The sequence below is a fragment of the Phasianus colchicus genome, chromosome 17 (genome assembly GCF_987193195.1).
Source record: "Phasianus colchicus chromosome 17, bPhaCol1.hap1.1, whole genome shotgun sequence".
Taxonomy (NCBI): domain Eukaryota; kingdom Metazoa; phylum Chordata; class Aves; order Galliformes; family Phasianidae; genus Phasianus; species Phasianus colchicus.
The window spans coordinates 2882592-2909030 of record NC_143452.1 but is presented as its reverse complement, the minus strand read 5'-3'; the positions used below and the strand labels follow the sequence as shown (position 1 = coordinate 2909030).

Sequence of the window (26439 nt, the reverse complement as noted above, 5' to 3'; positions counted from 1 at the left end):
AGTCCTATCACTAAGGTTAGTAATAAAGAGCATGTCTGTGTGCGCGCTTCTCTTCCGCTACTAACCCTCCTCACCTCCGCAGGGTGGATGTTTCTGCAGGACTGGGACTGACTGTGGGCACAGGGTGGGATGAAGCTGAACCAAGAGCATTTTTCTATAATTTGTGTGCTTTGCCAACATGCCTGCTAGCAGCACTGGTTTTGCTCCTGACAGTGTTGGCATTTCGGCGTCCTGCTGCGGGACGTTGCATTAGATGGATGTTAGAAAGCAATGTTGTAAAAGTGCCTTTCCAAGCAGCTGTCAGCATGGTCCTCTAGAATAGGTCTTCCAAGGGAATCATGCCTCCATTCCTGCTTTTATCATCCTGCAAGATTACTCGGCAGCATGAACGTGGGTCTTTACAGAGGCTTTATGTAGAGCACCAAGGCTGCAGCAGGTCTGTAGAGCTGGAGTAGCTTTTAGCTGGCTTTGTCAAGAAAATGGGTGTCACTAACAACATCTCGCCAAGTCCTAAACACAAGTGTTGATTTTGACACCAATGTGATACAGGCTTGCACAGCAGGGCTGAGAGCAGCAGAATGGAAAACATTCAGTGATTGTGTTGTTATTACAGTTATTATTTGCTGCTATTGTTGCTGTCTTCTCTCACTCTCTAACATCAAGAGCATGTTTGGTGACTGCACGTTGCTGATAGCAGCCCAGCCGTAGGTGCCTTTTCTATGCACTGACTTCTTGCCCCTTCTCTCCTTTCAGCGTTCAGGTGTCTTTCATTCTTCTTTTGTTGTTGGCAAGTCCTCCTCCAGCCAGCCAAGATGTCTATGCTAGACATGAGCGAGTTTGGGGAGGCTGCTGAATACCTCCGGAAAAGCTACACAGAACAGCTGAAGCTTCAGACAATCCCATTTGATGGTAAGCCCCAAGCCCTTGGTCATAGCTCTCAGAGGAGATGTTCCCATCCCTTCCCTGGTTCTGCTCCCTGAGACAATTGCAGGTCCTGCAGAATTGCCCCCAGTACCCCAAAGAACAGGAGGATCTCAGAAGGTTTCCGAGTGTCTCCTTGCTGGCTGAGCAGTGGGAGGAGGTGGCCCATCATCTCCTGTGACCCTGAGGGGTAGGAGACTGGGGGAGATGGGCTGAAGGACTGGTGGTGGCAAACCTCCTCCATCTCTATTGGAAATGTGCAGAACTTGCTCTAAGCCATCCCACTCTGCTCTGTGCCTTCTGACACAGCAAACCAGGGGAGTTTCACTTCTTCTCGCCTTCCTTTTTTATTACAGTTTGCCTGCAAACACATGGAAAACAGCAGACTTCATTCATACACTTGACGCAGGCAAAATAAACAGCTGCCAAACATGGAAAAGGCAAAGAAATTCTCACTCCTATCTCCAAGAGTGTAGGAAGAAATAATCACTGTCCTTCCACATTATCACACTGCATTCACACAGCATTCAGTTGACACTTTAAAATAGTTTTCTACACATCAACATTCCCCTTCCCTTCCCTTCCCTTCCCTTCCCTTCCCTTCCCTTCCCTTCCCTTCCCTTCCCTTCCCTTCCCTTCCCTTCCCTTCCCTTCCCTTCCCTTCCCTTCCCTTCCCTTCCCTTCCCTTCCCTTCCCTTCCCTTCCCTTCCCTTCCCTTCCCTTCCCTTCCCTTCCCTTCCCTTCCCTTCCCTTCTCTTCCCTTCCCTTCCCTTCCCTTCCCTTCCCTTCCCTTCCCTTCCCTTCCCTTCCCTTCCCTTCCCTTCCCTTCCCTTCCCTTCCCTTCCCTTCCCTTCCCTTCCCTTCCCTTCCCTTCCCTTCCCTTCCCTTCCCTTCCCTTCCCTTCCCTTCCCTTCCCTTCCCTTCCCTTCCCTTCCCTTCCCTTCCCTTCCCTTCCCTTCCCTTCCCTTCCCTTCCCTTCCCTTCCCTTCCCTTCCCTTCCCTTCCCTTCCCTTCCCTTCCCTTCTCTTTCCCTCCATTCTTTTTTCTCTCTGCTATTCCCTTCCTTCTCTCTCCGCCCTTTCCCTTCCTTTTCTCTTATCTTCTTTTCTTGTTCCTTCTTCTATTCTTTCCCTTCTTTTCCCTTCCTTCCCTGCCCCCTCCCCAGGGAAGAAGCGTGCTTGGATCCCGGATGAGAAAGAAGCTTACATTGAAGTGGAAATCAAAGAAAGCACCGGTGGCAAAGTCACTGTGGAAACTAAAGATAAGCAAGTAAGCAAAATACCTTTCCTTTTCCAAGGGCCTGCAACTATGTGTGGAGGGGGGATATGTGTGACAGGATCACGTCTGAACCCAGCCAAGCTGTCCCTGAGAACCCATCCCCACTCGGCACTCAGTTGTCCCCCGAGGGCTGCCCATGGGTTTGTCCCTGCACAGTGTCAGCACACTGTAGGCCAAGGACTTCCTGAGCGTGCCAGCCGCTCAGCATCCCCCACCAAATGTTTGCTTTCAAACCTGGGGTACTGAGCCAGGAGGGAGAAGGGGACAGCGGTCAGCTCCAGCACAGCCCATTGCAATGCTGAACCTTGCTAATCTTGGAGGTAAAAATCAGAGGTAAGGACACAGGTCTTGCTTGTTTTAGCCTGGATTTGCAGTAGATTAAGCAGCACTGTTTGGGAAACAAAGAACAGGCAAAGAACAACATCCATTACAAATAGCTGCGAATGAGCTTAATTAATATCTCCTCAGCTATGCAAAGTGCATGGCAACACTGCTGCCATGCAGAGATCTCACTGGTATAAAATGGGGGAAAAGACCCAGGTGCTGACCTGGCAGTAACCGGTAGATGTGGTTGTGTTTGTTTCTCAGCTACATTTCATGGCACCAAGAACTGCTTGTGCCTGCCTAACTTAATTACATCTAATTGCCTTTGAAATGTGCCAAGGTTTTGAAAAGGTTTTTGTCTGAAATTGGAGAGAAAAAAATAATAATTAAAAATTCCTCCTCTGAAAGGTAACTTACTGTGGAGGGGAGCATCAATTTGAAATCTTACTTTGCCTTTTTAAATGCTTTGGTTCAAGATCTTCAGATTCTGCAAACAAAGCAGTTTCCAAACTCTCTTGAAACTGTTTGTGTTAAAATTTGTCATGGATTTGCAAAACCTGAAGCTGTACCTGCTGCCTCTGGATCTCACTTCCAACAGAAGCACTTTCAAGAGACAAACCCCACTCTTGTCCTTCCATCTATTTCCCCTCTTTTAACATCTAACACCTTTCAACACCCTGTGCTTAATGCTCACCTATTAAAAAAAATAATAATCTCGGAAAGATTTTGTTTCAGATGCATTAACAAGCCCATTTGCTAAATCCAGGTCCTTGCATCCAGATATGTAAGGTGATAGTTCCCCAAGGCTGGGATTTGCAGGATTAAATGGATCCAGCTCGAAGTGGTGGGGTATGCACTTCAGCTGCTTGCCCAAATAACCACAGACCTCTCTGATGGGACAGGGGGTGCTGAGCACTATACAGGGGCTGTGCCTGTTCCCCTGTCCCGAGGGTGGCACCTCCAGGAGGGCAGAAAGACCCCATGGGGCAGATGTAGCACCTGCAGGGAAATGTCTCCATAGTGGAGCTGAGACGATGTAGGGCTGGAGGCTGCACAGGGTCTGAGCCCAATGTCACCATGTCACTCTGGCAGACGCGGGTGGTGAAGGAGGAGGAGCTGCAGGCCATGAACCCCCCCAAGTTCGACATGATCGAAGACATGGCCATGCTGACGCATCTCAACGAGGCCTCCGTGCTCTACAACCTCAAGCGTCGCTACTCCCACTGGATGATCTACGTAAGCCTCTGGGGGGTCCCTGCCTTCCTCCCCCTGCCACGAAGGGGGAGGGCTGCCGGGGCTCCCCATCACCTCAGCCACCCCCTTCCCACCCACAGACCTACTCGGGGCTCTTCTGCGTCACCATCAACCCCTACAAATGGCTGCCGGTCTACACTGCGCCCGTGGTGGCGGCCTACAAGGGGAAGCGGCGCTCCGAGGCTCCGCCGCACATCTACTCCATCGCCGACAACGCCTACAACGACATGCTGCGCAGTACGGGCGGGGGCAATGGCGGTGTGTGCGGGGCACAGCCGCCAGCAATGGCGGAGGGCTGGGGGGCAAACCCCACTGACCGCTGCCTCCTTCCCTTGCAGACCGCGAGAACCAGTCCATGCTCATCACGTAAGTCTCTCCCCTCACTTCCCGCCTTTGTTTCGCCCCCCCCGCCGCCATCTTGCTGCCCTCATCCCACCCAGTTGTTGTCAGCCTGTCCCACAGTGCCGGGCTCCCTCACAGCGCAGATGGCGGCTGTGGCCAGAGGAAAATGGCGGCGGTGGCGGGCGGAGGGGCAGCGGGCGACGTGGGAGGGTGTAGGCCAGGTTGATTTCAAGTGACATATAGATAAGGGCTATATAAAGGACTCGAAAGGACCCCAGGCTTCTGCCAAGAGCCATGGACATTTTTAGCAGCGGCCATAGCCTAATTAGGTAATGCAGGGGCCGAGGAGAGATGCTTGGCTCTGGTCCTGCGTGCTGTGCTCCCCGGCTCCCCCCGCTCTTTGTCATCTGGGATTACAATAGGGAGCAACTATCTATAGGGATGAGCTCACTGGGGCCTTCGCAGCCTGCGAGCCACCCAAGCCCCTTGCTTACCCGGCCCTGTGTGGGCACAACCTGGGCAGGATCAGCCATGCCGTGCCGCCCTGGCCACCTCCAAGCAGCCAACAAAGCCGGCTGTGCTGAAACCAGCCAGCACTGAATCCCGGACAGCTGAAGCCCTGGGGCAGGGCTGTGTGCCCACCAGCACAGAGCTCAGCACCGCCTCAGTGTCTGCTGGCACCTCCTGACAGCTGTGCGCAGCCCCATAGCAGAGGGGCTATGATGGCAGGCTTGCTCCGAAGGACGCAGTACAGGTTTTGCTCCTTTCCACACCACATTTGCCCTCCCCTTGAGAACGGCTGCCTAGGATGGCAGGGTGATCGCCCCATCCTTCCCTCGCGCTTCGCCTTACCCTACCTGGCACAGTGAGTGGGGTGGTTGGGCAATGCCGGCAGGTTTGCAGAGTCTCTGTTTGAAGTTTTGCCTGTTCTTTGCCTCATATCCGTGATCTGTGTATTTCTGTTACCCTAAGCGGAGAATCTGGTGCTGGTAAGACTGTAAACACCAAGCGGGTCATTCAGTACTTTGCCATTGTCGCAGCCTTGGGCGACACACCGGGCAAGAAATTAGTAAGACCTTCTTTTGAAAGAAATTCTTGCTGTTTTCTTCCTTTCTTTTTTTATTTTTATTTTTCTCTTTCTTTTTTCTTTTTCTTTTTTTTTTTCCCTCCTTTCTCCCTTCCCCCTTTCTTCTTTTTACTTTTTTTTTTTTTAATTATTATTCTCTCAACTTTTTGCATTTGGAAACGTGTTTTGGTCTGACCCGCCCAGGGCTTGGCTTTTCCCTGACTTTTGAACAAGCAAGGCTTGAAACTATTTTGCTCAGGGGGGAATGGATTTTTTTAAGCATCTGCTCAGTCTGAGCAGCCTGGAACAGGCACTTCAGATGCCCTCTTTATCTTCTCTTCCTTCTTCAACACCCCACAGATCTTCTTAAGGAGCTCAAAAGAAATGGAGCAAAACTGCAATTTCCCACCTTGGCTCTTTTAAGCCTTGCTTTTCGTCCTTTTCTCCTCTTTTTTTTTTTTTCTTTTGTTCATGTTGACCCTTCTCTACCTTGTGCTTTTCTTGCTCTTGTTTTGATTCTTTGGTGCTGGTTATTTTTGAGCTGCTCTTGCAATTGCTTCTTTCTTCTTGATACATTGAGGCTCCAGCCTGCTTTCCCCTTATAGAAGCAAACTGGCTGCTTTAGGTATCAGACAAACAATACTTCAATATTTTCTTTACTCTTACTTGGTTTGGATTTAACTGTTCTTGCTTTTTGATGCATTTCTTCATTTTCTTGAGCTAATCTACTTAACAACTTTTTGGCATATCTTAAAAAGTTTAATCCTCCCATTTTTTCTTGGGCCGTTTTTGGCACTAAATGGCCATGTCCTGCTTTTCTGATCGTGCTTCTTGTGGTTCTTGCCTGGCTTCTTTTCTGGATTTTTAAAGACAATTTTCTTTCCTTTCTTTAGGCAGCTGTTGCCACTAAAACTGGGGTAAGTGTTACAGATTCTTAATCTTTAATGCTGAGGACTGGGTTCTGCTGCAGTGGAGCCATAGCAGTGTGATAGGAAATGCCAGTGCCAACAATCATGGCTCAGCCATTGTAGCAGCTCACATGTATGCCCTTAACTCCCAGCTCTTCTTTTGGAGCACCAAGGGGCTGCATTTAGCTTATACACATGGCCAACTGCATTCCTGCCCCTTTGGGTGGGAAATATTAAAAAGTGAAGCTCAGCCCATTCAGGAAAGCTGTTACTAAGAGTCAAACAGTTGGAGGGCTGAGTGTGTGAGTCTTGTTGTGGCCCATGAGCAGGCAGGGCAATTTTAGATTGGGCTAAACTTAAGAACAACAGATCAAAGGATATCCAAGGGAAAAATGCAGCTTGCTGCTAAAAACCATGATTCACAGCTGCTGCTCCCTGTCTCTTTTGCCCTTTACATGCCTGGAGCTGCAGAGGCAGGGTGCAGCCATGCCCCAGACGTGGTGGTTGGCACCCAGCAGCAGAGCAGTGGGAGCTGTTATGGTGTCAGGGTGTGGGCACTGAAAGGCTCTCATGGAAAGTGCCACTGTTGTCAGACTCCACTGTCCTTCGTGTGGCTTGGCACAAGTCTCTTGCATCTCTCTTCTAATTCTTGTCCTGCTTTGCCTGTGTTACGTGGTGCCTGTCTCTGTCTCTTTGAACTACATGTATGAAACATACTATGAAATATGTGTATGAAGCATGGTTATGGAGCTGTTAATCTTGAGGTTTGCTCCAAAGAGATGCAGAGAGGCCAACAGATCGTGCCAGCTGGGAACCATGACATGTCCCTGTCATGCTGTAGCCCTGCCATGCATTTGGTTGGTGCAGGGAGCTAAGCCTCTTTTCTGCATCTCTTCATTCACAATGCACTGACGCTTGAACTGTCCAAGACCCTGATTTAGTGGAAGGGGAAATGCCTGGCAGAACCTAAAATGTTTTGGACTGTTGTGACAGAGTGTGCTTGCTCTTGGTTTGCATGTTGTAGCAGCCTAGGAAGGGAGCAAAGGACTTCTGGGTGCAGTTTAGACAAGGGGAATCCCAGAGAGAGCATTGCTGCAAAATCCAACTCTTCAGACTCCAAACCCAGCTGCATCGCCTCGTGAGACAAGATGAGACTTCAGGAACAGCAGGCTCTAAACACATCTAATGAGTGCAGCAGGCAGCTGGGCATGGAGCCTCATGCCTCATTTCCCTGTGACACTGATGACAGACCCCCTCTGGCTGAGTGGGAGCTGATGCATTCTTTGGTTTTGTTTTCCAGGGCACCCTCGAAGATCAAATCATTGAGGCTAACCCAGCTATGGAAGCTTTTGGCAATGCCAAAACCATAAGAAATGACAACTCCTCACGTTTTGTAAGTACCTTAGAAAGACACTGCTAATGTGCAGGATATACATAAGCTAAATGCATCATCCATAGCATAATTGCTTTTGTATGGTGTGGGCACAGAAATAGCTCTTCTTCCTAGGAGGGCTGGATGGCCAGGGCCAAACTTCTGCTGGCTAAATTGGTGCAGTGGACACAATGTTGGTCAGAATGAATTGTCCCTATAATGACAGCCTGGAGCTGGAAGGTCTGTTCCAGGACCAGCACTGAGTGGCCAGCAATCAAAGCTCAGAGTTGATAAACATGTGTCTTTGAGGCAGCTGCATCCCTTTTGTAAGCCCAGCCTGGGTCTGCGTTGGGGAATTTTGAGTTGACTGACCACAGGTAGCTTTGATGTCTGTTCCTGTGCCTTGTGGGGGATGGAGGGGCTGAGATGCTCAGTACACGATGGCCAGGAGGCTGTGGGCAGACTCAGTGTCCTACTGCTCTACAGGAATGCTTAGCTTTCAGAGCAGACCTGAGGACAGGGATTTATTTGCTGTGAGCAGTGTTTCTGCTTACCAGTGTTTAAAGCCCCAGGTGATACCGCCTACCTTCTACCAGAGGACTTCACCCTCTTATCTCTCACAGAGCACAGTATCTTGCCTAACATCAGCAGAAACCTAAGAAGTGGGAAATTGCCAGTGATGCTTTAGCTGTATGAGTTTACTAGGAGCTGCCCAGAGTTGTGTGTAGACAAGCCTGGTGTTTACCTCCCTGTAAATGCTTTCAGGGCAAGTTCATCCGCATCCATTTTGGCCCCTCAGGGAAGCTGGCCTCTGCAGACATCGACATCTGTGAGTAACACGTGCCAGCTGCAGGGGGTGGATTTCTTTCTTACTGTTTATGCTGATGGTAGGTCAGCTCCAGGGAAAAGCAAGCCCTCTTGTAACCTCTCTGCCCTGTTTGCTTCTAGATCTCCTGGAAAAATCAAGAGTGATTTTCCAGCAACCCAAGGAGCGAAGCTACCACATCTACTACCAAATCCTCTCTGGGAAGAAACCAGAGCTGCAAGGTAAGGCAGCATAGTCTTTACAGTGTGACAGCTTGAAAATAGCCAGAAAGAGCTCTGTTTGTCCTGCTGTCCACAAGGGCTGAGCAAACCCAGCTCACCATTCAGGTCTGGACCTCAAATGCTTTGATGACTGTGCAGGATTGTAGGATTTTCAGATAATTCAGGGTGGAAAAACCAGTCACTTTGGTCTGAAAACTAAAGGGCTTTCTGCAGCTGCTGGGAGTGGGACAGTGGTCTCTGAGTCTGTCTGCAGGGAGTGCACCTTGCTAAGGTGCCTTGCACAGAAACTCCTTGTTGAGTGATTCTGCACTGACTTCAGCACATGCAGGTGGGACATATACTCATTTTGGAGTAGGGGAAAGTGTTTTGCAGTCCTCTCTGAGCTCCTCCTGCCACCCTAGAGGGATAATTTTCTTTCAGGTGAATTTGCAAACAGCTGCACAGCTCTATTGCTGCAGCAACCCAGGTATAGATATATCCTAAATGTGTTCCCCAATACAGTACCAGCTGACCCTGAATTTGCCCTGGAGCCACTCTTGTGTGCTGGACAGCCCTGCCCTCCAGATGCCAGGTTGCACAGGGTGCTCAAGGAAACCTTTCCACACTGCAGAAAGATGGGTGGCACTGGGGAGGTCAGCCACTTGGCTGCAGGCTCTTGAGCCCTCTGCTGGCTCCAGAACAATACCTTATTAGGCAGGTCTGGATTGCTGCACTGTGCAGTAATCTTATCTGGTGGTCACAAGGACATGGATGGCCACTTCTAAATCAGTCTGCAACAAAGCCATCTCCCTAGATAGCAAGCAGGAGAGGTGGACCCATGGGAAGGCCTGGCGGGGCTTGCAGAGATTGTCCTGCTGGTTGGTGCCATCTAGTTGAGACCAGTATGGCTTTGCCTCTTCATCCGTGTCCAGTGTTTGCCCTTTTGCACCAACTTTGTCACTCTGGCCTCACTGCGTATGTGTCTTCTCACAACAGATATGCTGCTGCTCTCCCTCAATCCCTACGATTACCACTTCTGCTCTCAGGGTGTAACAACTGTGGACAACTTGGATGACGGCGAGGAGCTCATGGCAACAGATGTATGTGCACTTCTTTCATGCCACAGAGCCAGAAGTGCGGGGGTCAGGGGGAGGGTATGGGCATCCTAGGGGAGCTGGACTCACAGTCAGACCAACTAGAACCCTGTCCCACTCAGCCCCAGAATAAGAAAAACACTGGGAGACAACGGGAGCACCCACCCTCACCTCAGGGTGCTGATTTTGTTCTGTCTATGCTACTTTGTCTCTCCTCAGCATGCCATGGACATCTTGGGCTTCAGCAATGATGAGAAATACGGCTCCTATAAAATAGTGGGCGCTATCATGCACTTTGGCAACATGAAGTTCAAGCAGAAGCAGCGGGAAGAGCAGGCAGAGGCTGATGGCACTGAAAGTGAGTTTTAATCTGTGCTGCCAGATTCACCCAACCTGAGCTTGGCATCCAAACTCCTTTGAGGACAGGCTGTGAAAACAGCCCTGGCCTGGTCTGTGAATGTCAAAGATTGTGATCCCGAGCAGCTGCAGTGTTAGGACCTGCTTTGGGTACACAGAGGAATGTTCACCTGGAGGCAGGCCTTGTTGTGGTAACACTCGTGATGGAAGAGTTTGTCTTCATGAGGAATGTCAGTACAGGCTTCAGCTGCTACATGGTAATTAAAAAGACTGTGATCTCGTAGAAATGATTTCTTACAGAGGTGATTTCCTTGCTACAGTCTACTGTAAAGAGACAAAAATTACCTCATCAGTCCAGATTTACTGCATGAGAATCTAAGATCCCAGCCCTCTAAGCTGTAACTTCTGAGACAGGAGGTCCAGCCTGTAAGAACAGCAGAAATTGGAAATCACAATTCAGCCACTGGAGCAGACTCTGAAGCAGTCTAGTTAGCATTGATCAGCAGAATAGCTAGTGATTTTTTCTTTCCCATGGCTTACTTTCTTGTTTCCTAATGTCTTGTTACGGTTTTACAGGTGCTGACAAAGCTGCCTACCTCATGGGGATCAGCTCAGCTGACCTCATCAAGGGATTGCTCCATCCTCGTGTGAAAGTGGGCAATGAATATGTGACCAAAGGTCAGAATGTGGAGCAGGTGGGTGTTTCAGGACACAGGCTTCTATACTCATGCTGGTATGTGACTCCTCTGCAGTCAGACCCTTTGTGCTGTGTTACTTGCTCAGGATGCCTGGTGCTTCAGTTAGGGAGGAGACCACAGATCACCGTGATAGGATGTATCCACACTTACTGGTTCCTGGTAGCTGGGACAGTTGGTTTCAGGGCTGGCAGATAGTTCTGGGTGTTAACCAAGGCTTGAGTTCAGTATCTTTGAAATGTGAGTTGGATCATAGCCAGAAAAGGTTTGGTTTCTATGGGTCTGCTTCAGACAGTCACAGTCCCATGAAAGGTTCAGTTCTGGGCAATAGAAATCTCATCTAAATAAGTGATCTTGTGGGAGACTGTAATGCAGCAAAAATGCATCTGCTCAGCCACATGATGATTGAGTACCCAAACCTCACCTCGATGGTCTCAGCCAATTCTTAAGAAGTAAAATTTAAGAGGACCTCTAATATTGACTGGAGTCCTATCCAGAGGCAGTGAGGCATAGGCTCCTGCCATGCACATCTGAAACTATCACTTTGGACTGAGCATGTATCCCAAGACCTTGGAGGCTGTCTTGGTGCTCATCGGACCAGAGGTGCAGGAACATGCTTGTGAGTGTGTGAAAGCTTATCAGAGAGAATACTGCAACCCTGAACTCCCTGGATCTGTCAGTCTCTCCTATGTGCACTAAGAGGAATGCTCTTCTGCAGCCTAATCCCTGAAAAGCAGTATGATGCATGGTGCTCACAACCTGCTCTCTGGTTTCCTTTGGCAGGTTGTCTATGCTGTGGGAGCCCTGGCTAAAGCCACTTACGATCGTATGTTCAAGTGGCTGGTGACTCGGATCAACAAGACCCTGGACACCAAGCTGGCCAGGCAGTTCTTCATCGGAGTACTGGACATTGCAGGCTTCGAGATCTTTGAGGTGAGTTTTGTAGTCCCCCTGCAAAGGGCTCAGGGGAATGTTGTAACAAAAGAGCTAGGTCCCCTACTGTCTAGCAGCTCTATCTCTCCCAAGAAACTGTTGGTCTTGATAGAACGAGCTCTTGTCTGTATTTATTTGTCTGAAGTAAACAGGCAGCTCCACAGCTGCTGCTCTAACATTGCTGTGGAGGCTCTGAGCTCCTGGCTACCTGTTTTGGTAGCAACCTGCTTGAGCCCAGCAGGGGTTGTTCTTCACACTCAGACAAAGGAGAACAGTGACTCTCTTCATCTCTGGAGCTTTACTTGCTGAAGCAGGTTGGTTTTGTTCTTGCAGTTCAACAGCTTTGAGCAACTGTGCATCAACTTTACCAACGAGAAGTTGCAGCAGTTCTTCAACCACCACATGTTTGTCCTGGAGCAAGAAGAATACAAGAAGGAAGGCATCGAATGGGTCTTCATTGACTTTGGCCTGGACCTACAGGCTTGCATTGACCTGATTGAGAAGGTAAAACATGAACCAGGACGCAAAATTGGTACTTCTGGTAGACAGCTTGTTTGTAAAGACAGGATCAATGAGAAGTGCTCTGCTACCAGAAATAGAATTAGTCTCTCCCCAATCAGTGGCAACTGAACAACTTCATTTTCCCCACATTTGTAGCTCAGAACCTTCAGCTCATTGATTGGACTTTTTTTTTGGACACAAATTTTGTCTTTGTGAAGAATTCTGTTCTTACTCACCAGTGAGCAACAGAACCTGGAGGTGGGGGGAGAGAGTAAAATGGAGGGAACAGAGAATTTTTCCTCTAGAGAATGGTGATCTCATTGATTCTGAGCACCTCTTATAAAAGATTTCCACAATTTCATGGAGGAAACCCACCTGTCAGGATACTGGAGAGGACCACCCCTCTCCTGACAATAGACCACATCTGGACAAGACCAATGTCTTGTAGACCTGGCCAGTCCTACTCTCACTGGGTGGAAGAAGCAGCCTGGTGTACACCCAAGGTAGCAAGGAGAGTTTGCCCCACGGTAGATGTCTTGCACTCCTAGGTCAGGCCTTGCCTCACCTTGCCCAGTAGCACAGAGTCCCCCATTCTGGGATGGCACGTGGCAAGAATTAAATCAGATTTCCTCATGCCACCTTTTCTCTGCAGCCACTGGGAATCCTGTCCATCCTCGAAGAGGAGTGCATGTTCCCAAAAGCCTCCGACATGTCATTTAAAGCTAAGCTCTATGACAACCACCTTGGGAAGTCACCCAACTTCCAGAAACCCCGGCCGGATAAGAAGCGGAAATACGAGGCCCACTTTGAGCTGGTGCACTATGCTGGTGTGGTATGTCTCTGCCTGCTCTCCTACAGCACTCGCACTCCTCTTGCAGGGCTGAGCTTACCTTTGCCTTTCTCCTTTGCCCACAGGTGCCGTACAACATCATTGGGTGGCTGGACAAAAACAAGGACCCCCTGAATGAGACAGTGGTGGCCGTCTTTCAAAAATCCCAAAACAAGCTCCTTGCCTCTCTCTACGAGAACTATGTGGGCTCCAGCTCAGGTGAGGAACAACCTCATCTTTCTTCAAGCTGTACTTTGATCCCTCAACAGCAAAGCCTCATCATACACACATGCAGCTGTAGATGGAACAGTCTGGGCAAAGGGAAGACCCACACCAGCTCTTAAAACCTCTCACCTGGGTGGGTACTCTGGATGTGCAGCACTAGCCTAGGGGCTTTAGGTGGCTATGCAGGGCAGTACTGCTGTCCTGGTAGACCTGCAAGAAGTGACATAGGATGTATGAAGGACTGTGACTGAAGGTGACTGTGGGGGACAACGCAGAGCTGGATGTTGTGGGAGGGGTTTTTGTCAGGCTAAGTCTGTAGCTGGGTGTTACTATCTCTGCTTTACAGAGAGCAGGGTCTGTGGGCATATCACTGACATTTTCAGTGCAGAGGTGCTTGGAGATGCTATGGAGTCCTTCAAAGCAAGCTAACACTTTGCTGATGTACTTAATCCATATTTTAACTCGACAGAGGAACCTCACAAACCAGGGTCCAAGGAGAAACGTAAGAAGGCAGCTTCCTTCCAAACAGTGTCCCAGCTACACAAGGTAAGAGCCAACCCTTCATGTGTGGTCATGAGGGATTTATGTACAGAGCATCCCAGCACCAGTCCCACTACCCTTCCTGAACTCCAGGCTATTTTACACATGAGCTCCTCGGTCTTGAAGGACCACAAGGATTCCAGAGAGTTGTCCTGGCTAGGCAAAAGCTCCTGGCATCTTCTACTTGGCCCTGTGCCTGGCAGAGTCCCAGCCCTGTCCCTGTGCTGCTAGGGAAGGATGTGAGGCTCCAGGCTGGGAGAGCCATGGCTCCCTTTGAGCTGGGGCTTGTGCTGCTTCTGCCCACGTGATGCTTGTGCAGCTCCTTCACCTTTGAGGGAGCGGCAGTTAAGACTTGTAGTGATGTTTAGATAATGTATTACATGAACATCACTTTAAGTCTGTGCTACTTCTCTCCTCATTCCTGTCGGCGGGAAGGACAGCCTTTGGGCAGAAGAAAATGGAGGAGGCTTTAATGGGTCTCTGAGCACGTAGCCCTCTGCTCTCCTGTCCATGGAGAGCTACGTGACAGCTCAGGATAACTCGTGCCCCTGATCCCATGCTCACCATGGCATTTATTTGTCCATCCCAGAGTTCAATCAACTTAAAAACAGCACAAAGAGGTGTCTGTAATCCCAAAGCTGTGGTCTGCTGTGACAGCCGTGTGGTGGCAAAGTGTTCAAAGAGAGTCTTACTATCAGATCCACCCAGAGCTCCAGTAGCCTAGGAGAGGTTCCTGGGGACAAGGTTCCTGAGCAAACTCATTCAGGGAAGCATGTGGTGTTCTTTCTTCTGCACAACTCTCAGTCCCTGGGAAGTGTCTGTGGTGAGAAGTTGCCCCATGGTGGGGCTTGCCAGAGCTGGTCTTGGACAGGCTGAGCCTCTAAGGAAGGAAAGGCAGCCTGGGAAAAAAAAACAAGGATGCAAATGCTTTTCCCACAAGAAAAGGCAAGACTGTGAGTCATCCCAAGATTCAGGGCCTCTGACAATGCCCTACTGTAGGGCCTTGATCCCAGGAGTTCATCTCCACTCTCCTGCCAGGGCATGCTGGTCTCCAAGCAGATATTCACAGAGCATCCCTCATGAGCCAGACCCAACACAAAGCTACTGGAAGGATGGAGAAGGCTCAGGCTGGCCTGGCAGGGCCCTCTGTTACAGCCAGAGGGCATGAGCAGCTCTCTGGGGTACAGGGAAAACCCCTATTGAGATGAGGGCTGCAGTTAGTAGGGATGCCAGCATTGGATTTATAGAGTGCAGGGTTAGGGTTAGAGGGCACGCCTGATTTACACCAGAGGAGCTGTATGCCAGAAATGTGCTCAGTCTTGTGTTTCTGGCTCTTCCCTGTGGCAGAACTTCACTTACAAACACTTGTGAGGCACCTGACTCCTGTCTGGCACAGCAAAACCAGCACATTCTGGTTGGCATGTCTGCCCACTGTGGTTTCTCTGCTGTTGCACCCACCTTGGCAGAAGGCAGTGGTGCTGCTGTGGGCAGCAGCGAAGCAAGAGGAAATTCCCTCCTCCTCCCTCCCCCCACGACCATGGGCAGTGTCTGCTCTCTCCCTGCCTGTGAGAGGAAGGAGCTGGAGAGAAGCACTGTGGGAGCAGAGACATCACCTCATGCCTCATCCCCCATGTCTGCCCTACAGGAGAATCTTAACAAGCTGATGACCAACCTGCGCTCCACTCAGCCCCACTTTGTCCGCTGCATCATCCCCAATGAGACAAAGACCCCAGGTATGCATGGACTGAGACAGCACCCTGGCAGCTCCTTCTGGCAGAGACTCCTTCCCTGCTCCTGTACCCACGTGCTACCCAGTCCTTTTCTCACAGCGGTTCTGCTGCTGCTGAGACCTGGCTCCATTTCTGTGGAAACCACTGAGACCCTTGCCAGTCTCCTCTACCAGTGAAGAAGTTTTGCCAGGCTCCCAGCTGGGCTGTGTGCTGGCAGATGGGCTGCCTTGCACCTGTTTGACATCAGGCATAGATGAATTTTTCAGACTGACTTCTATCCTCTTGGGCCTGGGCTGCAGCATTGATGCTCAGTATAGGCTTACAAAGCAGCTCAACACCTGTGTTCCCAGAACAACCCCCATAGGCTTTTTGCCGAGTTCAGGTCACGCTTCCCCCATCCTTTTGGGCTGAGTGTTTCCTCTGTCCCTACTCTCATCCCTAGGAGCCATGGATGCCTTCCTGGTGCTGCACCAGCTGCGGTGTAACGGTGTCCTTGAAGGTATCCGCATCTGCCGTAAGGGATTTCCCAACAGGATCCTCTACGCAGACTTCAAACAGCGGTAACTCCCTGTTCTCCCCTCCCCAGCATGTGTTCTGGGGAAGCTAAACTCCCAGCTTGTGCAGGGCTGCTCTGAAGCCCACATTATGTGCAGTGTGTGCACAGGTCAGGATAGCTGTGCTGTTGTCTCTGTGGTGTCAAACGTGGATAGTTTTGTGCCAGGCACAATGAGACAGCAGGGATATTGATATTTAAGGTGCTGAATGCAGGATTGATGCAGGTGATTGGTGGCAAGGCACAGGACCTTTGGTCCTGGTTCTGATATCCTGCTCTGGGGATCCTTACCATTCCCCAAGTTGACTCCATCCATCCTGTTGGCCTGGGCCTGAGCCAGGCAGGGTGAGGCCAGTGGCCTCCTCCTGCACAGCCCTCCTCATGTACAGGGACTAAGATATAGCAAGGTTTCCTGGGATCTGCTCTGCAGCAGATCCCAAACTGAAGCCTGGAGCTCCTGGTCCATTTGTGGCTTTAGCATGCGCTGTAGTGATGCACTGCCAGGGGACTGGCACGACTTGGATACAGGGACAATGATGGAGCCACCACCTCTGTGCTGAGCTTTTCTTGAATGCCTTCCCTCTGCTTGTGCTTGCAGCTACCGTATCCTGAACCCAGCAGCCATTCCAGATGACAAGTTTGTGGACAGCAGAAAGGCCACAGAGAAGCTGCTGAGCTCTCTGGAACTGGATCACTCCCAGTACAAATTTGGTCATACCAAGGTGAGACCAGGCAACTGCTGGTCCTTGGGGAGGTGAGCTCATGCTTCCCATCTCTCTGCAATCCCAGCTAGCTGGCATTGCCCAGCCTGCCCTCTCTCTGACTGCAGCTCTGCTGAAGCCCTGTGCTCTGCAGGCTGAGCATGGCCATCATGAGACTGAGGGAAGCAAAAAGAAGGCTAGGAGGAAGCAGGTCTGGGTGCTGCTGCTTGAGCTCACACCACCCGGTGCAGCAACTGGTCCTATTGGGAATATGTGGGGATGGATGCAGGGCATGGAGAGCTGGTGTCCAGCTGTTCCCCTCTCTACAGAGCCTGGGTTCATGCCCTGCTTCTCTGAATACTCCCACTTTGGGCTGCACATAGAGCTCAGGCTTGTCTGACACATCATGTCACCCATGGACTCTCTGTCATGTTTGACTCTGTTGTCACACCTTTGCCTACAGGTGTTTTTCAAGGCTGGTTTGCTGGGCATGCTGGAAGAGATGCGAGATGAACGTCTGGCCAAGATCCTGACCATGCTGCAGGCCAGGATCCGTGGGCACCTCATGCGTATTGAGTATCAGAAGATCATCAGCAGGAGGTAGAGTTGTGGGGGGAGAAAGAGTTTTGTGAGTGCTTCTTTTTTCCTCTGTGCATTTCAGTGGGTTTGGTTTGTGGGGTTTGCCTGTGGCTGACAGAGGATGAGCATGTGTCCTGGTTTCAGCTGGTACAGAGTTGATATTTCCTTCATTGTGTCTGTTATGATATTGTGTTTTCTCTTTAGGAAAGACAATAATGTTGATAACACACTAATATATTAGTTGTTGCTGAGCAGTGCTGTACAGAGCCAAGGGAGAGTGGGTGAATGACTGCTGCTCAGCTACCTGCCAGGTTAAACCACAACAGCATGGAAGGGGTGGAGGCAAACCTACAGGGCCTGGCATAGACTTGACAGGAAGAGTCAGTGCATCTGGGCTGGGAAAGTGTTTGGTTTCCATTGGAAGGATTCAGTGGGTGCAGAAGGAGGAGATCTGAGAGCCACACCACCCATCCCACCAGCGCCACTGCAGTGTGATCATTCATACAACATACAGGTTGCCCAGAGAGGTTGTGGATGCCCCATCCCTGAAGACATTCAAGGCCAGGCTGGATGTGGCTCTGGGCATCTTGGTCTAGTGGTTGGCGAACCTGCACATAGCAGGGGGATTGAAACTAGATGATTTTTGAGGTCCTTTTCAACCCAGGCCATTCTGTGATTGTATGATACTGCTATTTGTCCTGCTGGTGAAGGATGGAGTCATTTCTCTGCTGCAGTTGAGAGTTGGAGGTGGGGTATCTACACACATGACGATCCTTGTGCTTGTATTCCTCCAGGGAAGCCCTCTATACCATCCAGTGGAACATCCGAGCCTTCAATGCTGTTAAGAACTGGTCCTGGATGAAACTGTTCTTCAAGATCAAGCCTTTGCTGAAGTCTGCTCAGACTGAGAAGGAAATGTCCAACTTGAAGGAGGAGTTCCAGAAGCTGAAGGAGGCTCTGGAGAAGTCAGAGGCTAAGAGGAAGGAACTGGAAGAGAAGCAGGTCTCCATGATCCAGGAGAAGAATGACCTGGCTCTCCAGCTGCAGGCAGTGAGTACCTCCCCCTCCCCCTGGCAGCATAGACATAGTGCAGGCTCCATGGGAAGAGGAAGGAGCAGAGAGTGCTAGATCCCTTCTCCAGACTCTTGCAGTTCTGAGACCCACTCATTGCCACATTCCATTGGAGATACAGTGTTAGGCTCAGTGAAAACCTGAAGCTGCATTACAGTCTTGCTGTCTCAAGGCTGCCATGGGAATTCATGGTTCCCTGACTCTGAAAAGGGTGATCTCACATGGAGGTGGAAGTGATGGGAATGTTTGCTGTCCAAGCTCTGGCTGATGTGTGGCAGTTCTGTGCCAAAAAGCGTCAGTTCAGTGTTTCTTGCCTCTGGAAAGAGTTGGTTGCAGTTAGCTCTTTGGCTCTGGTCAATGCTAGACGTTGTCCCTTGGCCCTGCATGGAGCTCCTTTCATTACACCTGATCACTTTGGGTTTGCTCTGTCTTCTACTCCTTGACTTTTGCAAGGACGGTGTGACTGCTGTATACTTTTGTGGCAGTGGATGAGCACCAGCTTTCCTGCATCTTTCTTAGGAGCAAGACAACCTGGCAGATGCAGAGGAACGCTGTGACCTGCTGATCAAGTCCAAGATCCAGCTGGAGGCCAAGGTGAAGGAGCTGACAGAGCGTGTGGAGGACGAGGAGGAGATGAACGCAGACCTCACTGCCAAGAAACGCAAGCTGGAGGATGAGTGTGCAGAGCTGAAGAAAGACATCGATGATCTAGAGATCACACTGGCCAAGGTGGAAAAGGAGAAGCATGCCACGGAGAACAAGGTGACTGACCCTTCCTGAAGGGAACAGCCTAATTGCCAAGATATGTCAGCCACTGAGGGGCATGTAAGGGAATTGTTGGGGACAATACTGCTAATGTGTGGGAGCTGATGCTGAGCAGAGTGCAAAAAGGTGTGGCAGAGAGCAAATCCCCACAGTGTCCTGCCTTACTGCATGGGATTGGCATGGGCAAATGATTCTGTGCAATAGCAAATGTTCTGGGGTTTTGACCAAAGCCAGCTGAGGGAGAAAGGAGTTGGCTGCTGCTGTTGTACTGAGCTGCTGTCGATCACGGATTCCTGCCTTTCATAGGCCAAGCTGCTGTGTTAGCTTTGCATCACCTGTCTTTAAGAAGATGCACTTAATTTCTTTACCTGTCTGATCTAGGTTAAAAACTTGATTGAGGAGATGGCTGCTCTGGATGAGATTATTGCCAAGCTGACGAAAGAGAAGAAAGCACTACAGGAGGCCCATCAGCAGGCCCTGGATGACTTGCAGGCTGAGGAAGATAAGGTCAACACACTGACCAAAGCGAAGGTCAAACTGGAACAGCAAGTGGATGATGTGAGTCGTGGCCAGTGACAGTGAAGTGAGAGTGGTTTGAGTCACACACTTTTGGGAGAGCCCATGGGCTGCCACTGAGTGGGGTCTGGAAAGCGTGGTGATTATTGATTCCTATGCAATAAGGCCAACTGGTGAGCAAGTTCATTGACAAACTGCCCCTGAACCAAGAGGTGGCCCAGAGTACTCCCATGGGGGACAGCCGTGGGCTGAAGGAAAGGAACAGGAGGCCAACTGGGAAACAGCTATGACTCTCAGGGCTGAGTGAAGTTCCCAAGAATGGGCATGGGGGAGGTCAGGCACTACAAGGGCTTCTTTCCCTCCCTAGCCTGTTGTCCTTTGTTCTCCAGCTGGAAAGCTCTCTTGAACAAGAAAAGAAAATCCGCATGGACCTGGAAAGAGCTAAGAGGAAGCTTGAAGGAGACCTGAAGCTGACACAGGAGTCTGTGATGGATCTGGAGAACGACAAACAGCAACTGGAGGAGAAACTCAAAAAGTGAGTGTGCGACATGTGCTGGGCTGTGTACTTTATTTGTCAATTCCTGCTTCTAAACCAGGTAGACACATGCAGGACCTGTTGGAATATGGCTCTGAGTACTGCTGGTGCGATCAGTTCAAGCAAATGGAGGGTTTAGTTTTAATGGGCACTGTGCAGATGTGCTGCAGGGGCTGCACAGACTGACAGATCAGGGAGCTGTAGGACTTCCTTCATACAAACTTGTCTGGCAGGATTCTAATGTGAAGCTGAGACCTCAGCTCCAAGTACAAACTTTACCACCTTGTCACTTCCATCCCCAGCTCTAGTTGGGGAACTGGAGAGCAGGGAACTCACAGGTAAAATCTAAGATCCAGGCCATCTGCTACCTCTCTCAGAGCATCCCATCTGCTGCTCTTCACCTGTTGGGCACTTTCTTATGAGGGTTAGTTTATTTTTCTTCTGGGCCTGGATAATACAATGCAGGGAATACTTTTTCTCCGGCTTCAGGATGTAAAGGGCAGGATAGCATTTGTCTGAGCAGAGCTCAGCTCTGCCTTCTTTCTGTACAGGAAAGACTTTGAAATGAGTCAGCTGAACTCAAGGATTGAGGATCAGCAAGTGACTGAGGCCCAGCTGCAGAAGAAGATCAAGGAGCTCCAGGTATGGTTGGAAATCTTGTTCTCATAGCCCAGCGGTCCCAAATTCCCACCAGATGTAATGTACTGGGGGCGTCTGCATGGGTTGGCCCATTGTGGGGAGCAAAGATGCTGGAACTTGAGACAGTGCTTGGAGCATCTGCCCTATCCTGTCCCTCCTAGGCCCGTATTGAGGAGCTGGAGGAGGAGCTGGAAGCTGAGCGTGCTGCTCGAGCCAAGGTGGAGAAGCAGCGGGCAGAAGTGTCCCGGGAGCTGGAGGAGCTGAGTGAGCGGCTGGAGGAGGCTGGAGGAGCAACGTCTGCACAGCTGGAGATGAACAAAAAGCGGGAGGTGGAATTCCTGAAGCTGAGGAGGGACCTTGAGGAGGCCACGCTGCAGCACGAGTCCACGGCAGCTGCTCTGCGGAAGAAACATGCAGACAGTGTGGCTGAGCTGAGCGAGCAGATCGACAACCTGCAGCGTGTCAAGCAGAAGCTGGAGAAGGAGAAGAGCGAGATGAAGATGGAGGTGGACGACCTGTCATCCAACATCGAATACCTCACCAAGAACAAGGTGGGTGCTCTGCACTGGGCAGCTTCATCTCCTTTGTGAATAGGCAGCTGTGACTCTGTCATCAGTGCAGCTCACTGCACTGCATTCTGCACAGCCCTGTCCGTGCACACTTATCTACTATGTATAGCCTGTCCCTATGTCACTGTGGCAGCACCTGCAGGATGCTTTGCTTGTCCTAATCAAATCAAGGATCTGGGAAGACAGTACTTTTGTGACTTCAGAATGCTACAGTTAGCTTAGTAGAGATGTAAGAGCTCTGCCAGGTTCCTCCTACCTGCACTTTGTGCACCAGGGATTTGCTGCCTTGAGGTCCCAGGGCCGTGCAATCACTGAGTCCCTCTTGGGAGGGTGCTCTTCGGGCAGAGCCTTGTCTCATGTAGGATTTACTTGTTGTATGCAGGCCAATGCTGAAAAGCTGTGCCGCACCTATGAGGACCAACTGAGCGAAGCCAAGTCCAAGGTGGATGAGCTGCAGCGGCAGCTGACTGATGTGAGCACACAGCGGGGCAGGCTGCAGACTGAGAATGGTAGGTGGGGATGTGTGGCTCTTCCTGCACTGGGGCATCTGCTCTGGGGAGCTGTGGTTCAGTTGTGTAGGCTGTCCAGCTCCTCCCAGAGGCAGATATCAGTGGGATCTCCATCCGGAGTAAAGGGGAATGGATGTCCATGGTGTGCCTCTGCTCAGGCCTTGCAGTACTGTTGTATGGTGTGGCAAGGGAGGGGACCTCTGTAGCAAAGCTGTTTTTACAGGTGCTGGGGGGATGTATGGTAATGTATGGTGATCTCAGAGGGTTCTCAGCTGTCACACTTAGCCACTAGCTTCTTGGGGACACCTGCTCATGGGCCACAGCTTGCCTTACTGGGGATACAATTGGCTTCTGGAGTCTCCATGCAACTGAATAAAAACATGCTCACCATAAGATGTGAGTGGGTGCGGGCTCATGCATGGGTGTCCAGCCCCAACACAGCTATTTGGCTCTGTTTGAAACCAGGGGAGCTGAGCCGGCTGCTGGAGGAGAAGGAGTCATTCATCAACCAGCTGAGCCGTGGCAAGACCTCGTTCACACAGACCATTGAGGAACTCAAGAGGCAACTAGAAGAGGAGACCAAGGTGAGACTGCTGGGGCATGGCTGGTCTCTGGGTGGCTCGGAGTGACAGATGACAGTGCAGTGGGCCAGCACAGTACTGAGGAGTTGGGACATAACCTGCATACAGATGTACCAAGGCACCTTTAAGCTACTGAAAAACAAAATTTCTTCCCTGGTAGCATCCCAGCTGGCATTCAGGGGCCTGGGGCCAACTGCTTATCTCATGAGCTGTTCCTTCCTCAGAGCAAGAATGCCCTGGCACATGCATTGCAAGCTTCCCGTCATGACTGCGACCTGCTGCGGGAGCAGTACGAGGAGGAGGTGGAGGCCAAGAGCGAGCTCCAGAGGAACTTGTCCAAGGCCAATGCCGAGGTGGCCCAGTGGAGAACCAAATACGAAACAGATGCTATCCAGAGAACAGAGGAGCTGGAGGAAGCCAAGTGAGTCTCATGCCAGATTACTTGTGGGTGGCAGGTTTCTATTTAAGGATGTGGCCATCCAAAATCCGAGGCTTTTTGGGCAGGCCAAGGCCTTCCCTGCAGATCTGCAGGTGGGCTGGCATTTGGGCCGGAAGCGCTTATTCCTTGCTGCTGTCTGCAGGAAGAAGCTGGCCATTCGGCTGCAGGAAGCAGAGGAGGCTGTGGAGGCTGCCCATGCCAAGTGCTCCTCACTGGAGAAGACCAAGCACCGGCTGCAGACGGAGATTGAGGACCTCTCAGTGGACCTGGAGCGAGCCAACTCTGCCTGTGCTGCCCTAGACAAGAAGCAGCGCAACTTTGACAGGATCCTGGCTGAGTGGAAGCAGAAGTATGAGGAGACTCAGGCCGAGCTGGAGGCATCACAGAAAGAGTCGCGCAGCCTGAGCACGGAGCTCTTCAAGCTCAAGAACGCCTATGAGGAGTCTCTGGACAACCTGGAGACCCTCAAGAGGGAGAACAAGAACTTGCAGGGTAGGACTGGGATCAGGCCTTCCCCTCAGACTGCTGGCAGCCGTGAGCCCTGCTGTCATGGACAGCCCGTAGCTCCCATGTTCTCAGCCGAGGCAGCTGTGTGGCAGGATGGGCATCCATCCAGGCAGGGAGCGCTGTGATCCTTTGACAAGAGGTTCTTTATGGTTCCTCACCTCCCTCCTGTGCCATCTCCCTCCTTTCCTTTGCGCTGGCCACAGGGGAGCACAGCAGGGCCCAGCAGGGGACTTGTGCCCATTCCCCAGGCACAGCCTCAGCACCCAGGGACTGGGGGAACATGGGCTCAGCTTGGGTGGGGTGATGAGTGTGTCCTGCAAGGGGCCGGCACTGCAAACCTGCTCCTGACCAAACACCTTCTGCTCCTGCCAGAGGAAATTGCTGATCTGACTGACCAGATAAGCATGAGCGGCAAAACCATTCATGAATTGGAAAAGCTGAAGAAAGCCCTGGAGAATGAGAAGAGTGATATCCAGGCAGCGCTGGAGGAGGCTGAGGTGAGCCTGTGTTTCTCATGGAAGCTCACAAATGTCTGCTGCTGCACCTGGACTCTCTGCAGCTCTGGGGAGGTGGTGCTGGGGCGACTGGATGCACCCCTGGGTTCTGCTTGTGCGGACTGAGGCCAAGCTAGGGTGGCTGGGGAGGCTTCCCTGGGGGACTTTTCCCAGAGCTGCTGCTGTCTGTAGGGAGCCCTGGAGCATGAGGAGAGCAAGACACTGCGCATCCAGCTAGAGCTGAACCAGATCAAGGCTGATGTGGACAGGAAGCTGGCAGAGAAAGATGAGGAGTTTGAGAACCTGAGGTGCGTGTGGCACGGGGACAGGCTGGGCTGTTGCTGTGGGCTGAGCCAGCATCATGGCCATGAGACAAGCACCTCTGGCTGAGGCTGATCCGGACAGATGCCCCCTGTGAGTGGGGCTGACACATGGTCTCTCCCATAGGCGCAACCACCAGCGTGCCATGGACTCCATGCAGGCCACGCTGGATGCTGAGGCTCGGGCCAAGAATGAGGCTGTCCGACTGAGGAAGAAGATGGAGGGAGACCTGAACGAGATGGAGATCCAGCTGAGCCATGCCAACCGCCAGGCTGCCGAGTTCCAGAAACTGGGCCGCCAGCTGCAGGCCCAGATCAAGGTGGGGGGGATGGGCTGGCTGCTGCCCCTGTGCCACCCCTGGTTCTCCTATCTCTCTCCTCCTCCTTCCTGTCACAATTGACCCCACGTTGCCCGGCAGGACCTGCAAATCGAGCTGGATGACACCCAGCGCCAGAACGATGATCTGAAGGAACAGGCGGCTGCCCTGGAACGCCGCAACAACCTCCTGCTGGCAGAAGTGGAGGAGCTGCGGGCTGCCCTGGAGCAGGCTGAGAGGAGCAGGAAGCTGGCAGAGCAGGAGCTGCTGGAGGCCACCGAAAGGGTCAACCTGCTCCACTCACAGGTGAGGGGCTGCAAACTGGCACCTGGGGCACTGCTGGCACTGGTGAGCCAGGAGCCTGTCAGCACGGCCAGTCCTTGTGGCACTGCCTCTCTGCCTGCAGAACACCGGCCTGATCAACCAAAAGAAGAAGCTGGAGACCGATATCTCCCAGCTGAGCAGTGAGGTGGAGGATGCTGTGCAGGAGTGCCGCAATGCTGAGGAGAAAGCCAAGAAGGCCATCACGGATGTAAGAGGGGGCTGGGGATGGTGCTGAGTGGCTTGGCAAGGGTATGCAGCACGCTGCTGGATGGGTGGGTGAGAGGAGAAGGTCTCAGAGCTCTTCCAGGCAGGGCTGCCTGGTGATGTCTCTGTGCACTTGGCCTTGCAGGCTGCCATGATGGCAGAGGAGCTGAAGAAAGAGCAGGACACGAGCGCACACCTGGAGCGGATGAAGAAGAACATGGAGCAGACCATCAAGGACCTGCAGATGCGCCTGGATGAAGCAGAGCAGATTGCTCTCAAGGGGGGCAAGAAGCAGATCCAGAAGCTGGAGGCCAGGGTGAGGGAATAGGGGCAGAATCTGGTGGTACTGGGCTTTGCAGGGCACTGGAACTGCACAGGGCAGGCCCCAAGGACTTGTAAGCCTGGAACCATCTCCCAGCCTTTGCCTGGAGTGGCTCAGCCTTAGCTGCAGCTGCTCTGAGCTGGGGAAATGGCTGGCGCTGGCTGTCCCTGCCTGGGGTCCCGTGGCTGAGGTGGCCTCTCCTGGCTGCAGGTGCGTGAGCTGGAAGGAGAGCTGGATATGGAGCAGAAGAAGATGGCTGAAGCCCAGAAAGGCATTCGCAAGTACGAGCGGCGGATTAAGGAGCTGAGCTACCAGGTATGGCAGCACCAGGCGCAGCTCCAGCCTCACGCTTCTCCCTATTCTCTGATCCTCATGTAACTCAACACCCCCAGCATCTGCCCTCCTGCTCTCTATTGGTGGCATGGCCTCAGCTGAGGGCTGGGACCTAACAGTGAACAGTGCCAGCTCGTGTGGCATGGAGTCGGTGGATGCAAAGGGCCCCTGGGAACACGGGGCTGCCTTGGACTGGGGCAGCAGGGCTGAGAGGTCTTGCCCAGCACCAGGGCCCTGCTGACTGGGGTGGGGGGCACTTGCAGACGGAGGAAGACCGGAAGAACCTGACCCGGATGCAGGATCTTATCGACAAGCTGCAAAGCAAGGTCAAGAGCTACAAGCGCCAGTTTGAGGAGGCGGTAAGTGCACGTCTGCTCTGCTGCTCTTCTCTGGGGGTACTCAGGTCAGTCCCTCACCCCTGTCCCTACCTCCCCCCAGGAGCAGCAGGCCAACTCCAACCTGGTGAAGTACCGCAAGGTGCAGCACGAGCTGGATGATGCTGAGGAACGAGCTGACATTGCTGAGACGCAGGTCAACAAGCTGCGTGCGCGCACCAAGGAGGTCATCACCTTCAAGGTAAGGCCCAGCCCTGCCGCCCACCCTCTGCAGCCAGAGGAGCAGCTGCACAGCACCAACGCCCTTCTCTTTCACCAGCACGAGTAGGAGGAGCCTGGCTGTCCGCCCTGCCACCTGCTGTACCTTGGAGGCAAATGGCTGCAACAGTCACTGCCAGCTTTGCACTGAGTTAATAAATGTAGCTGTGCCA

General features: G+C 51.8%; 1 protein-coding gene across 3 annotated transcripts; it reads left to right on the top strand.

Moving 5' to 3' along the window:
- Positions 1-26439, top strand: MYH7B (myosin heavy chain 7B). 3 transcript variants are annotated; one of them, XM_090152351.1, is made up of 39 exons: positions 1-15; positions 754-909; positions 2087-2190; positions 3616-3759; positions 7394-7486; positions 8231-8294; positions 8414-8512; positions 9488-9591; positions 9805-9943; positions 10519-10637; positions 11421-11570; positions 11904-12074; positions 12724-12903; positions 12987-13119; positions 13595-13671; positions 15311-15398; positions 15838-15955; positions 16547-16670; positions 17113-17249; positions 18023-18278; positions 18819-19061; positions 19446-19622; positions 19970-20115; positions 20667-20757; positions 20916-21305; positions 21706-21832; positions 22298-22416; positions 22638-22834; positions 22995-23344; positions 23732-23856; positions 24046-24161; positions 24301-24493; positions 24593-24796; positions 24897-25022; positions 25164-25334; positions 25551-25655; positions 25937-26032; positions 26112-26249; positions 26328-26439. In XM_090152351.1, the coding sequence occupies exons 2-39, from the start codon at positions 813-815 to the stop codon at positions 26334-26336; spliced, it is 5520 nt and encodes a 1839-aa protein (XP_090008477.1). In that variant the 5' UTR covers positions 1-15; positions 754-812; the 3' UTR covers positions 26337-26439. The 3 variants fall into 3 exon arrangements, with proteins under 3 accessions (XP_090008477.1, XP_090008478.1, XP_090008479.1); XM_090152352.1 differs by lacking the exons at positions 1-15; positions 754-909; positions 2087-2190 and adding exons at positions 3858-4014; positions 4116-4143 and having other exon boundaries at positions 3625-3759; XM_090152353.1 differs by lacking the exons at positions 1-15; positions 754-909; positions 2087-2190; ... (4 more) ...; positions 9488-9591; positions 9805-9943 and adding an exon at positions 10028-10199.